At 56.6% G+C, this 14,180-nt stretch overlaps 2 protein-coding genes across 7 annotated transcripts in view; both read left to right on the top strand.

Annotated features, from left to right (window-relative positions):
* Window positions 1-394: 394 nt before the first annotated feature.
* Window positions 395-13,638, top strand: LOC125152544 (translation initiation factor IF-2-like). Its single transcript, XM_047834631.1, has 3 exons — window positions 395-1,144; window positions 13,370-13,497; window positions 13,575-13,638. Exons 1-3 carry the CDS (start codon window positions 395-397, stop codon window positions 13,636-13,638), a joined length of 942 nt encoding a protein of 313 aa, XP_047690587.1.
* Window positions 915-14,180, top strand: part of CPNE2 (copine 2) — a 46,918-nt gene continuing 33,652 nt past the window's right edge. For 4 of the 6 annotated variants that reach the window (XR_007147325.1, XR_007147326.1, XM_047835222.1 and 1 more), the window contains exon 1: window positions 915-1,144. The gene's annotated coding sequence lies outside the window, so the exon portion shown is untranslated. Of the gene's footprint in view, window positions 1,145-8,399; window positions 8,546-14,180 lie in introns of those variants that run through there. The other 2 variants (XM_047835224.1, XM_047835223.1) reach the window with 2 other exon arrangements.

The following is a 14,180-nucleotide window of genomic DNA, read 5'->3' as shown; positions in this document are numbered from 1 at the left end:
AAAACCCACAACCCAAGCGCAATGCGTTAACTCACAGTCGCCCAGTCCTTGAGCTGTAGGGCCAAGGGCTTTGGACGTGGCCGTGAGATCTCCCACAATCTGGTTAAATGAGGCTCAGCTGTCTGAGACACTGAATGGGAGGGGGGGGGGTGCATATAAATACCGCTGAGTGACCTGCAGCAGGAGCTCCCGGTGACAGATGCATTTCTCAAGAATCGGTGCTTCTTCTAGGGAAAAGATGGCCTTCGCAGAGAGGGGGGAGTCGGTGCCAGGGCCTCAAGCCCCCCCTTAATTATGCTCCCGCTAACTAGCCCCAGGCACTGTTCAAACTCTTTATCTTATCCTTTCTGTCTGAGAAATATGTGTCATCTTCCCAGTGCCTGGCGACAAGAAAATGCCGAGCTCTTTTACTGGGGGGCGGGGGAGACGACACTGCGGTCCTAGTGCTGCTCAGTGCGGCCCAGAACCTAGCCCTGTGGTGTGTCCCCCGAGGGCGCAGCGCCGGGCCCTCGGGGTCGAGGCCGCGGGCGGCGAGCTGGGGCCCCGAAGGCCCGGGCTGAGCTCACCCCTCGGTTCCCGCGTCCGCGGCCCTGAGCGCACGGTGCTCGGAACTCGGAGGTGTCCGCGACTCCGGCAGCACCGGCCCGGGAGGGTGCGAACCAGAGGCGTTCCGATCCGCGGAGTCCCAGCCTGGAACGTTCGGACCCTCGGATTCCGGCCTCGAGCGTTCGGACCCTCGGGTTCCGGCCCCGGCGGCGCTGAGAGCCCGGAGCGCCAGGGCGCGCCAGCCGCGGGATCCGAGCCGCGGACTGCGGGCGGGACAGCTCCCCCGCTCCGCCCGTGGGGAGCGCTCGCCCCTCCAGGAAGCGCCCGCCTCGCCTCCCCACCCCCGCCCCCTCTCGGCCGGAGGGAGGAGCCCGAGCCGCCGCCGCCGCCGCCCGCCCGCCCGGGAGGAGCACTGGACCCCAGGCGGCTGGGAGCGCACGCGAGCTGGCCAGGGCCGCGCGGGCAGCGCCCTGAGCCCGTCCCGCGCCCGCGGGCCCCGCCAAGCAGAGGAGCGCCCCGGGATGCCCCGGCGGCCCGGAGCGCGGGCAGCGGCAGCGGCGACCACGCCGTGAGGGCGGCGGCGCCCGCGGGACCCGTGGTGAGTGGGGCCCGGGCGGGCCAGGGGCGGGCGGGGCGCCCTGGCGCGAACGCTAAGTTCGGCCTTTCGGCTCGGCTTCTGGAGCCTGTGGCGGGTTGGAAGGAGGCTGGGTTCCGCCTCGGGGGCCGTGACACCCGAAGCCCCCGCCACCCGCGCGCACCCGGGCTCTGGCCTTTGGGTGACTCAGCTGCGACCCGGCCACGCGGGGGCGCTCCGGCTGCGCCCGGACCACCGTGGGGGAAAGAGGAAAGGGTGCTGGAGGAGGGTGGTGCCCCTCGGTGTCCGAGCCCAGCTGTGTAGGGACTCTCCTACCTCCTCCCTGGAGCCTGGGAGCGTCCGGAAAGGTAGAGTCCCCGCTGCCGAAGTCCCAGCTGCCGAAGACTTGGGGTCGGGCTGGTCCCTGGCCACCCCCCCCCCCCACCCCGCCGTAACCTGCTCTCAACCTCCATATCCCACCTACCCCCCCCCCCCCGCCCCCGCCCCAGCGTACTGCCGGAGAGCCAGCTCCCAGCCCAGGAAGAGGCTACGAAGGGAGGGCGTGGAGCTGGGCAGCTTCCCAGAAGTCGAAGTGTGTTTGCAAACTAGTTTTTTCGCAAAAGCTGTCTGGCACCTGTGTGGTTAAGGGGGGTGGGTGGGGGGACATGGGAGAGAGAGCAAGACTCCTTCCTTTCCGTTTCTCGCAGCCCTGTTTTTCTGAGAATAGAGGTGTCTTACTCCCCTCTTCCCATCCCATCCCATCCCAGCCCCGACCTCTGCCCCCCTCCTTGGACAAGGCCTTTGGGAAGGGGCTCCTTCAAAGGGGACTGTGATTTGCCCAAGAGCACAAGTGGAACTGGAACCCAGGGCTCTGGTAGCCAGTTGAGGGTTCATCCTGGTGTCTGTGATTCTCCCAGCCCTGTTGCGTATTTTGGGAAGTGACACCCTCAAGGGATCTGGCAGAATGGGAGCTGCCCTTTGTTTTGTGTGCCCTTAGTTTTTGCTTGCCTAGGAGTGTGGGCTGTCATCCATGGATGGAGGGCTTTTGCTGTTCCTTGGGGCACCCACAGCTTCAGTAATTGGTGCGGACATGGGAACCCCTTTGTACCCTTCAGCAGTTGCAACCTGTCTGTGGCCAGCTTTGGGAGACCTGGGGCTGAATGCCCACCCGGTGGTGGGCTGGGAGCCCTTCCTCTTCTCTGACCTGGTGCTTATCTGTAAAATGGGCTAATTGTCAAGGACCTGTGTGCCTGGAGGCTGGGTGCAAACATGAAGACATAAAGGAGTGGTTTTATTGCAATCCCTCTGGCACAGGGCCCAGTGAGCATTGCTTTGGCCCCAGGCACGCGGTCACTCAGGCAGGTTTCTCCATGGAAAGAACCAGGGGCTGGGAATGTGGACACTTGGGTTCTCCTTACCCTCTGCCACTTCCTGTCTGTGTGCCTTGTCACTCACTGGGCTTGGGGCTTTTTCCATCTGTAAAACGAAGCAAACTATGACACATTCCCGTTTCTAGGGCTGCTGGGAGGCTGGAACCGGGGGACAGGGGTTCTGCGAAGTGGGGTGCACTTCATGAATGGCAAGTGTGGTGTTTCAAGGGACCCCTCCCCTCCCAGGGGCCATGAAAATTAAAAACTCAGGTACATAAGAGGGCCGGGAATAGAGCCTCTGTTTCTATACCTGTAAAATAGTGAGAACAACACGCTGTATAGCTTTGTGATCTTTTAGGGTGGTTGTGTATTTATTTAAAGGTAGTTGTGAGGATTAAATTAGGTGACAAAGGCTTCACATGCCAGCATTTTGACTGGCCTGGTGGTAAGCACTCGGTGACTGGTAACTGTGAGTATCGTTATTCCTGGGAATATCCATAATCCCTGTGAGGGCAGCTGCATTTAGGATTCCTTCTGGGATTTTCTCAGGCCAGCCTGCTCCTCCTTCTCCCACCTCCTCCCTGGAGAGAGGAGCCTCAGAAGCCAGATGTCAGACTTCTGGACTGTTCAAGGTGCCGAGTCCTGAGTGGGAAGGTTCTGCCAAAGAGAACATCATGAGGGATGCTGGATGCAAAAGTGTTGCCCCTCCGTGCACCTTGGGCTGGCCCACAGGGCTCTGAGGAGTGACAGAAAAGCTCCTGTCAGAGCAGGGAGCATTGGGGGCAGGAAACGTCCCCTACTGAGAAACCCCCAGCCCAGGGCCAGGGCCCCGTCTGCCTGCTGGAAGTCTCCTTCCCTCTGTCCCCGTCTAACCCTTACAGGAGCTGCTGAATCGGGGCCAATCATTTCAAGAACCCAGCCCCCTCTGCCTTGGAGAATTGGCTCAGAAAGGGAACAGGATTCCCCCCCACCTCCTGCCCAGCCCCCTGCAGGACACAGGATGGGCTCCTTGGGAGCCAGGAGGCTGGGTCACCCTAGGATCTTGGCAGCCAACAACAGGAGAAGGGGACAGTCATGTCCCACCCCCACTGTCCAGAGGGAGAATATGGGGTCCTAAGGGGGGTCATGGCTTCCTGAGGTCCTGCACTGCCTCAGAACTGCGTGGGGGTCCAAGGCGCCTTCTCGTCGTCAGCCCAGTGCCCTCTCCCCTCATTGAGCCACCCGGCCTCTGCTCCCATGGCGGAGTCAAGTGGACTGTGCTCTTCAGTGTCCTGGAGTGTTTCTCTCCTAGCTCTGTCCTCACCTTCTTCCTTCGGGGTCTGAGATGAGGCTAATTAGCTGCTACTTGCTCACTCACTATGTATCACCTTGCTTAATTTTTCTCGGGCGTTAGCCACCTTCTACACTCATCTTATTTATTCGTTTGTGTATCACGAATATTATTATCTGCCCCCCTTCCCAAAGAGTGTCAGCGCCACGAACAGGCGAGGATAGTGTCCATCTTGTCCAGGGCCCTTTCCCTGCACTTAGAGAAGATAAATGACTGGGGCTGCCCCGCACCGTAGCCTCCTGTTAAAGGAGTCTGTGATGTTGGCTGATGGAGCCCCGAGGAGTCATAAGCTTGCCCTCTCGGGTCTCTGGAGGGAGCCCTGCTCTCCCTGCTAAGTGCTGGGAGACCGGCACAGGGCAGCGGCCTTGCTGATGGAGGAGGGAAATGTACGAGTCTGGAGAAGGTGGGATTTGCCTGGCACTGAAGGACCCGGGGCTGGAGGAGACTGAGGTGGCAGCTGCTGCCATGGGCTGCCCACTCAGGGGGCTGATGTATACTGGGGAGAGTCCCCATTCCCCGTGTGACCTGGGCCATGTCTCTTAACCCCTCTGACCTCCGCTTCTTTGTCTAGGAAATGGGGACTCTTAGACCACGAGCTGCCCCCACTGCTCTCTTCATGGGGTTCTTTAGGCAGCTTTGAAAGGGCTTGTAAACTGAAGAGGGCGGTGTATGGATGTCATTCCTCTTCCACCTGTGGCTTTGGGTCCCACCTTCCATTCATTGTGTGGCCACCTGTCGTCACTCAACAAATGTTTACTGAGCAGCTCCTCTGGGCCTGGGGCTGTGCTGAAGCTGGGAGCACGGCTATGGAGCTCAGAGTGTAATGGGCAGGGGGACAGAGAGAGGCCAGCAAATGACAAGGAGACAGAAAGACTTCAGATAGTGGAAAATGCCCCAAAGAGAATAAAGCAAGGTGGAGTGAATGATGGGGGAGTGCAGTGTGTGAGGCTCAGGGAGGCCTCTAGAGCAGGAGGTGGTGACATTCGAGCTGGCATGCTAATCCAGGGCCTTAGTCTCTGGTTCATGGCTGTATCCCAGCCATGCCTGGTGCCCAGCAGGTGCTCAGTGGATATTTTTGAATGAAAGAGGGAGGCGTGCCCCAGAGGAAACGGCACATGCAAAAGCCTTGCGTTGGGAACATGCTTCGTGTGTTCCAAGAGCCCATTCTCCTTATGACCCAGCTCTCTTTCTCCTTTCGGTGGCTCTTGTCGGGAGCTGGGGGCATCTGGTTTGCCGACTGTATCCCTGCTCTCCCCTCCCCATGATGCAGGAGAGAGCATGCTCAGCTCCCAGCAGAAGCCATTCAACCTCTCCCTCCTTTGGGCCCCAGCAATCTTTCCAAGTCACCCCGCGGCCCCTCAGGAAGGGGTGCGCTTTGCAGCGTGCGCATAGGGAGCCCAGCTGCCTGGTGTCACGCTCTGATTTGCCATGGACCAGCTGGATGACCTTGGGCAGTGTATTCGTTTTTTAGCGCTGCTATAACAAAGAACCCAAAACCGGACGGCTCAAAATCACAGAAATATATTCTGTTTCGGAGGCCAGAAGTCCAAATTCAAGGTGTGGGCAGGGCCATGTTCCTCTAAAGGCTCTAGGGGAGGTGTGTTTCCTTGCCTCTTCAGGCTTCTGGGGACAGCACACCGATCTCTGTCTCCTTCCCTCAGTGTCTTCATACGGTCCCTCTCATAAGGGCACCAGTCGTATAGGATTAACAGCCCATCCTACCCCTGTATGACCTCATCTTAACTAGTCACATCTGCAGCTCCTGTATTTCCAGATAAGGTCACATTCTGAGGAATTAGGAGGGTAGGATTTCAACTTAGCTTTGGGGGGAACATAATTCAACCTCTAACCTCTACATAACCTCTTTGTGCCTCAGTTCTCCCATCAGTAAAATGGGATGCTAGTAAGAGGGCACATGTCCTGGGATTGCAGGGAGGCCTAAACAGAATGCTGTCAACCTCGGGGCAGGGCCAGGCACGTCCAGTGCATGCTACTGTTTACTTCTCCTCAGGGAGGACTTCCTGGGAGCTGGGACCCAGAGCTGAAGAACAGATGGCAGTGTCCTTGACCAGGAGGACTTGCTGAGAAGGGCCTGGGCCTGAAGTAGCACCTGCTGTCTGGCTCACAGACACCCCTCCGCGCTGTCTGGCTGAGGAGGGGCAGGGGGCACCCCTTCAGTGTGGCAGGGTGTGGGCTGGGCAGCATAAAAGCTACTGGAACTGTATTTTGGGTGGGAGCTTGGGGCTGAGGCTCAGAGCAGCCCAGGAAAGACTGAGGGGTATTTAGAGACTCCTCAAGGCTGGAAGGAGCCCAGGCTCTTCACAGGCAGGGAAACTGAGGCACAGAGAGGGGAAGGAACTTGGAAGAATTCCAAAAACACACTTTTTGGGCACCCCTGTCTCTAGTCTCCCCGTGGTAGTTCCCAGGTAGGCATGGGCACCACAGGGCAAGGCCCAGGGCGGCTTCCGTCCCTCAGGCTGCCGCACAGCCCCCTACAAATGAAGCCAGGTTGGAATGACTTTGGCTGGTGTTCACTGTCACCATGCCCTCCACCCTCCATTAGCTTGGTCCACCCTCCGAGCTTGGCCAGACCCACTCCCGAGTTCCCGAAGTACTTTCTGTATCCCAGAGTATATCTACACCCGTCCTCTGTCGCGCTTCCTGGGAGGTGGGAGGGCAGGCCATCACCTGCTCCACTTTGCTGATGAAGGAGCTGAGGCCTAGGAGGGAGGAGGTGGCAGAAGCAGGCCTTGACTCCTGACTCCCAGAGGGGTGGGGAGTGGGCTGGAGGCCACCGTGCAGCCTGCTGCAGCAGCCCCTCGAGGGATAGGCTGGGGAGACACGGGGCCAAGCCCTTTGGACCAAGATTGAGCTGAACCAGGGGCCTCGGGGTCCCAAGGGAGGCCCCCTTCCCCAGGGGCCAGAGCTTAGTGATTAGGTGGGGGCTGCAGAGAATAGCCTCCCCTGGGTGTGGTCTGATGGAAGCTGGGGACCCCAGGGGTGTCAGACCCCTGCTGCAGCTTCCACGCTGTGCTGTCTGCATCTATATTTATCCCCATAATGGCCCGGCTGCCTGTCGGGAGTGCGGTGTCTTCTGAGTATAGCAGCCGGGAGCCTAGCTAAGGTAGAGAGGCGATTTGTGGATTTGTGTCCAGATGCCCCCTTCACCTCGCACCTCGGAGCCAGCCCCGCCCACTCTGGGGCTGTCCCTGGCAGGGGTTTGCAGGAAGGGCCCAGGGGTATGAGCAGCTTGGGGCTGGACCGCCCCCCCCCCCTCTCCGCCCAACTCCGAGAACTGGGGCTGTGGGATGTTGGGGTTGGTGTATGCCTGGGAAGGTGGGACCAGATAAACCAAAAGCCTTTCGGCTCAGGGATTCAGGGGACTGGTGATTCTGAAATCCCAGACTTCACCAACCCTGGAATTCTGAGAATCTGTAGTCCCCCTTCACCTTTTCACTCTTCCTCACTTTCAACAAAGGACGGTGACATCTCCTAAGCCAGTACTTACAATATGGTGACGATGTCAGTGCCCCCACCCGCCCCCGCACAGACCAGAGGCTCAGGAGGGGCTTTGTAGAGGAGTCCTAGAGTCTTATCACATTATAAAACATACAAAATAGAGCAGACATCCCACACGTACAACTCCGTGGCTGTCCACACACCAGAGCATTTGTCAGCAGCAGCCGGACAAGGAAGAGAAATGTGACCATCACCGAAGCCCCCTGGTGCCCCCTTCGGGTCACAAGCACCCCTCCCTCCTGACTTCCAGCAGCACAGATCCGTTTGGCCTGCATTTAACTTCGTATAAATGAAATCAGACAGGACCACGCGCTCCTTTATGTCTGCTCTTCTCCATTCAGCGTGTTCGTGAGACCCGTCCGGATCATTGGCACCCTCGTTCTGCCCTCGTGCCCCCAGCGGTATAGTCTACTGCGTGGGTGTTCACATTTCTTTATCCCTTCTCCTGATGAGGGGTGTTCAGGGTGCATCCAGTCTGGAGCTACCGTAAATAGTGCTGCCGTGAAAGTCGTTGCGGGGCGGGGGTCCTTTGGTGAACACGGGTGCATGTTTCTGTGGGGCATTGCTGGCTCATCCGTCGCGTAGCTTGGGTAGACCCTGCCAAACGTCCCTCCAAGGCGGTCATCCCGGGCACACACCCTTTGGCAGCATGAGAGTTCCAGGTGCTCCACGCCCTTGTCACCACTTGCTATTGTCAGCCTTTTTCCTTTTGGCCATCCTGGGAGGGGCGGTGGGGAGGTGGGAGGGGGCACAGCTGTATCACTTGCGTTTGGTTTTGCTGAGCCGAGCTGGAAGAATGAAAAAGCAAAGTAAACAAGGGGGAAGGGCGCTCCAGGCAGGTGGAACAGCATACGCAGTATGGTGGAGAAGTATTGCCGCACCTCTGTGTGGTGGACACCACAGCTGGAGCCGGAAGTGGGAGGGGCTCTGTCGGGGGCGGAGGGGGAGGGGCTTGGATGTCGTCCAGAGAACTGCCCAGAGCCACAGAGAGGTCTTCCTCATTGTGAGCCAGCACTTACAGTGTGTTAGGCACTTTTTACTTTCTGTTTGATGGAGAAGAAAACTAAGATTCAGAAGGCCCGAGCTTATCCAGAGGCTCTGGATTGCAGATCCTTCCAAGCCTCATTTTGCTCATCTGGAGAATGGGGGTGATCCTAACCTCTTGCTTAAGGATGCTGTGAAGCCGCAGAAGTTTAAGCGCATCAGGTATTGGGCACAGGGTCTGGGGCGGACATTATTATTACTCTTATTTTATTATTATCTCTCCATCAGCACAGCCACACTCACCTCCTCTCTTCCCTTCCAGCTGACAGGGTGGGAGTAGGCCCACCCATCTCCAATGTCTAGGAAGGGCTGGCCCAGAACTCCAGCCCCAGCACCCTGTTTTTCTTCCCCATGGCAGGTCTCCCAGAGGCTGAAGTTTGTAGTGATGGTTAATTTTATGTGTCAACTTGACTAGGCTCTGGTGACCAGTTGTTTGGTTAAACACCAGTCTGACGTTGCTGTCTAGGTATTGTTTTAGATCTGATTAACATTTAAATCAGTGGACTTTTATTAAAGCAGATTACCCTCCATTATGTGGGTGGGTCTCGTCCAATCAATTGAAGGCCTTTTATAAAAGTAAAGACCAAGTTTCTCCAAGAAGAAGGAATTCAGCCCCAAGACTCCAACATAGAGGGGCACACAGCTGGCAGCTCAAAAAAACTCTTTTTTTTTTAAATTGTTTTAATGTTTATTTTTGAGAGAGAGAGATAGAGTGTGAGCGGGAGAGGGGCAGAGAGAGAGGGAGACACAGAATCCGAAGCAAGTTCCAGGCTCTGAGCTGTCAGCACAGAGCCCAACGTGGGGCTTGAACCCACGAACTGTGAGATCATGACCTGAGCCGAAGTCGGATGCTTAACCAGCTGAGCCACCCAGGTGCCCCAGCATGCAACTCTTGATCTTGGGGTTCTGAGTTTGAGCCCCATGTTGGGGGTAAGTCATTTTTTTAAAAAAATACTGAAACATAGAAATCTTGCCTAGTTTCTAGTCTGCCTGTCCTGTCCTGTCCTGTGGATTTTGAACTCAAGACTGCCACATCACCTCTGACCTGAATTCCCAGCTTTCCATCTTGTCCTACAGATTTAGAATTTGCCAGCCCCCACAGTTGCATGAGCCAATTCTTTAAAAGAAATCCCTTATATATATATAGATATCCCACTTGTTCTGTTTTCTTTGGGGAAGCCTAATACAGCTACCATCTGTCTTTCTGGATCTTCTCATCTAGGAAATGGGGCGAAGGAGCAACTTAGATCTAGACATATTTGAGACGTGATCTGACCCCAGAAGTTCAGCCAGTGCAGCCATTGGGGCCAGTGGGGACCAGGCATCTGGTTAGCCAAGGGTTCCAGCTCACAGTGTCACCCTCTAGACCAAACATTGCAAACTCAGAGATCTGCAGAGACCTGGCCTGCAGACTCCGTGTGTGAGGCTGACAGTCCTTGTATGAGGACCAGATACAACGTCTGCCTTATTCTGCCGAGTGTGGGCTAAGCAGAGCCACCCCTGACACATGGTCAGCCATTGGGTGGCCATATTGCAACCTCTGATCTAGGAGCTCAGGCTCAGATGGGTGGCCTCAGCATCACCTGGGAGCTTGTTAGAAATGCAAATATTATGGAGCACCTGAGTAGCTTAGTCAGTTAAGCGGCTGACTTCACGGTTCATGAGTTTGAGCCCCGTGTTGGTCTCTGTGCCGACAGCTCAGAGCCCGGAGCCTGCTTTGAATTCTCTCTCTCTCCCCCTCCCGACTCACCCTCTGTCTCTCTGTCTCTGCCTCTGTCTCTCTCTCTCTAAGATGAATAAACATTAAAAAATAAAAAAATAATAATAATAAAAAAAGAAATGCAGACATGGAGGTCTCTCCCCAGACCTGCTGAATCAGAATCTGCATTTTAGCAAGATGCCCACCTGGCCACCCCCCTGGTGTCTGTGTGTACTTTATGAGCCCACCGCAGAATCACCAGGAGTGCTGTTAAAACACAGGTTGCTAAGTGCCAGTCTAGGGATTCTGACTGAGCAGGTCTGGTGGGGCCCAGGGTGCTGCATTTCTTTATGTGTGTGTGTGTGTGTGTGTGTGTGTATGTGTGTGTATCAAATTTTTAATGTTTTATTTATTTTTGAGAGAGAGATAGAGTGGAAGCAGGGGAAGGGCAGAGAGAGAGGGAGACACAGAATCCGAAGCAGGCTCCAGACTCTGAGCTGTCAGCACAGAGCCTGACCTGGGGCTCGAACTCACAAACCCCGAGATCATGACCTGAGCCAAAGTCGAACACTCAACCAATTGAGCCACTCAGGCACCTCCAGGATGCTGCATTTCTACCAAGCTCCCAGGAGATGCTGAAGTGGCCCATCTGGGAAAATACGTGGAGCCATGAGAGCCTAGGGCCATCACCCCTGGAGCCTTTGTGGTCAGTGATTAAACCCCACTGAGTGGGATTTGCTGCATGGATAAGGACCCAGACGCCCTGAAGGATGCACCTTATGGGGTCTGAATCCGTTATCCACTCCCTGGCCCCCCACCCACCACCTTGCTCTCCACTGGTATCCCAGCACTGTGTCTTCCAGTTAAGGGGAACCGTATTTCTCAACCAGTTTTAACTCTTTGTCCCCTTTACATAATCTGCAAACTTCACGTATCTCCTGGGGTTTTGATCTGCCCTGCTTCCCCTCAGCCATCAAGAATTGCTGATAATAGCACAAGCTGCAAACTGTCATTCTAAGTGCTTTACTGCACTTATTCCTTGCAATACCCCCCGGGAGCACTCTCACCGTCTGCCATTTTGTAGAGGGGGAAACTGAGACCAGAGACGTTACGTAACTTGCTCAAGGTCACACAGCAGATAAATGGCAGAGCCAGGGATTGAAAGTCAGGCATTCTGAGTCCAGCGTCTGTGCTCTTAACTATTGGGGGTACTGATCAGAGGACTGAGCCCCTGTCCTTGTTACTACCACTAACAAGACTTTGTAGAGCATTTTTGTTCCACAGTTGGCACCAAAAACAGAATTTCTTTTCCATGTTCTAAATATCAAGTTGTAGACGCTTTTTCATGCAGCACGTGATCCCCCCCCAGAAGTCCTGATAGGCCGTCCCATTGTTACACTTGCCCTGTCGTCCCCACCACTTGAGACTCTGGGGTGGGGGCTGCTGCCTCCCTGAGCACCTCGGTCAGCCCTTCCCTTCCCTTCTATCCCCTCTTTCCCCCAGCTGGCTCTCCAGGTCTCCAGCTCAGCTGTCTGCCTCCCCCACCCCCACTGCCCATCTCCCTATGCCTGCCCCTCGGTGTCTCCTTGTCCCTGCCCATCTCTGAGTCGGGAACCCTTCTGGCCTCACCATCTCCTCCCTGCAGTGAGTGAGGCGCACGGCCCAGCCCCTGGGTCCTGAACCACTGGAGCCAATAGTGGGTGAAAGGATAGAGTCAGGCAACGTGGCCTTCGGCCTCAGCATCATCCTTCCCTATTTTAGAAAAACCACTGCCCCTTCTTGGGCCTCAGTTTCCACTCTTGCGAAGTGGGATATGAGGCCCTCTCCTGCTGGCCTCTTGGAGTAATCTTGAGGCTCCAGGGTTTGAGTAATGGCTTTGTGATATTTGTGATGTATGTCAGGGAGACGTGGTTGTGATTTCTCTGGGGCTGGAGATTAAAGAGCCTGTATGGTGGGTTCTCTCCCTCCCTCATTCATTGGCAAGCATTTATTCAGCACTCGGTATGTGCAGAGGCCGCCCTAGGTGCTAGAGAAGCAGGAATGATCCCTCCCTCGTGGAGGTTATGTTCTAGGGGGCCAGACAGACAATACACAGGCAAATAGACAAGTAAAGTGACTGCACATTACAATGATCTGTGAAGGGAACAGTGTGGTTGTGATTGTGTTGAGACAGAAATTGCATTAGCTCAAGTGACCAGGGAAGGCCTCTGACAACGAAGACCCATCCTGTGAAGAAAAGCACATCTGGCGGAGGGAATAGCAAATGCAAAGGCCCTGAGGTAGAAGAGAGGCTGATCTGTTTGCAGAGCAGGAGGAAGCCCGTGTTGCTGGGACAGACAGGGGGAGGGGGAGGGTGGCATGAGATGGGGTCAGGTCAAGCAGGGCCCTATAAGCCTGGAGAGGATTTGGGTTTGGTGTGGCCTGGAAGGCGAAGCCACTGGAAGATTTTTAGGTAGAACTGTGGTAGCCTCTGATTTGCATGTGTAAAGACTCACTCTGGCTCCTGGTTGCTCCGGGAGATCTGTCATGGACCAGTGCATGGCTGGGCGTGAGATGATGGCGGTCTGGCTGGGCCAAGGCAGCGGAAGCGGGGGAGGGGGTGATAAGGAGATTGCTCGCTGCATCTTGAGGTGGAATCTACACAGCAGGGGGATATGGGTAGTGGCGGGGGGCGGGGGAAAGGAAAGAGAGAGGTCAAGGATGATGGGTTCCTAGGTTTCTGGCTAAGACCATAATGTTCTAGATCTATGGTTCAGTGCCAGTGTCTCCAAATCCCGTCCTGTCCTCCCCGAAGGGCAAGATGTATTAGCTGGGGCCACAAGAGCCTGTGGGGGCCGAGGCTTCTGTGTCTTGTTCATTCGTTACTCTTCATCACAGGGCACTCAAGGAATGTTTGTGAAATGACTGAATGGGAATCCCCAAGCCCTGCCTTCTCTTTGCCTCAGCCGACCCATCCGTAAAAGCAACTACTAGTTTTGTATTATCCCTGGCTTCCAGCTCCTTCCCTGGGGATCCGGTCGCCCTAGAAGGCCCGTGCCCATCTGGGCCAAGAATCGGGACCATCTGCGAGCAGGCTCTGCCTGGCTCCCCATGCCCCCTGTGCAGCCCGTAACCTCAAATGACCTGTGGGGCGGGTGCTGCATCAGGGAGGTTTCCATTTCGCCCAGATGCGCATGGCAGGCCCAGCCCTCCCTTAATGACACCTTGCCCGCCTGCCCTCTTGCTGGAGTAGGAGGGGAGGGGGCCTGGCCCAGCATAAGCTGTGATTTCTTTTTCCGTTGCGTCAGGCCTCAGGGTCCGGCCCGCCTGCCCGCTGCCGGGCTGGCACAGAGGGGCCCACTCTGACCCTCGCCTGCCCCAACTCCGGACATCATGTGCTCCCCATTTCGGGGATCCAGAAGCTTCCAGCCAGAGGGTGAGTTGGGGACGGGGGAACCTAGCCCTGGCTGGGGGAGACGTGCCCCTGCCCTGCCCACCCCTTGCTCGCTCTAGCCAGGGCCTGCCAGCTAGACCAGGTGGAGTCAAGGTGGAGTCCGAGGAGCTCGGCCCAGCCTGACCCTCCCCTGTGACCTGGCCCTCCCTGCCATGCCCTCCGCCAGGCCGGAGCCGGTGTGGGGCAGGAGGACAGCGCAGGGACACTGGAGTGACGACAGTGGCTCGGACTGGGGGAGGGCAGGGGAGAAGCAGCCCCACGGTGTTCATAGGCCTACGTGCCTTTGCCTGTGTTGGTCTGGGGCGTGTGTACATGTGCGTGTGTGTGACCACACACGTGTGTCCATGCACAGGAAGTGTGTCAGTCTTGGCGTGCGTCCTGACACCCCTCAGGAGGAAAATAGATGCCTCTGACTTGGCAGCAGGGGACAGGTGGCCCTTGTGGGGCCGTCTAGCGTGTCACGAAGGGGGCCCGTGAGGTGCAGAGGAGGCGGGTAAACTGGAACCCACCCCCTCAGCGTTGACCCCAGAAGTGCGGACAGTGCGACTCCAGAGGAACTGGGGTTCCCTCTGCCTGGCCGACTCCCCTCTGTCCCCACCCAGGTCCTAGTTCCTAACCACGCTCAGCAGCACCCCTACCCCGGCCAGAAGCACGCAGATTGGCCT

The sequence above is a fragment of the Prionailurus viverrinus genome, chromosome E2 (assembly GCF_022837055.1).
Source record: "Prionailurus viverrinus isolate Anna chromosome E2, UM_Priviv_1.0, whole genome shotgun sequence".
NCBI classification, from domain to species: domain Eukaryota; kingdom Metazoa; phylum Chordata; class Mammalia; order Carnivora; family Felidae; genus Prionailurus; species Prionailurus viverrinus.
The sequence above is the reverse complement of the archived record's forward strand: the minus strand, read 5'-3'. Positions and strand labels throughout refer to the sequence as shown.

What these genes read in the sequence shown, in the direction of transcription:
- LOC125152544 (XM_047834631.1), top strand. Translation starts at nt 395, where the DNA reads ATGCCGAGCTCTTTTACTGGGGGGCGGGGGAGACGACACTGCGGTCCT. An exon ending in CGGCGCCCGCGGGACCCGTG is followed by an intron (nt 1,145 to 13,369) that starts GTGAGTGGGGCC and finishes CCGTTGCGTCAG; the next exon opens with GCCTCAGGGTCCGGCCCGCC. An exon ending in CAGAAGCTTCCAGCCAGAGG is followed by an intron (nt 13,498 to 13,574) that starts GTGAGTTGGGGA and finishes TGCTCGCTCTAG; the next exon opens with CCAGGGCCTGCCAGCTAGAC.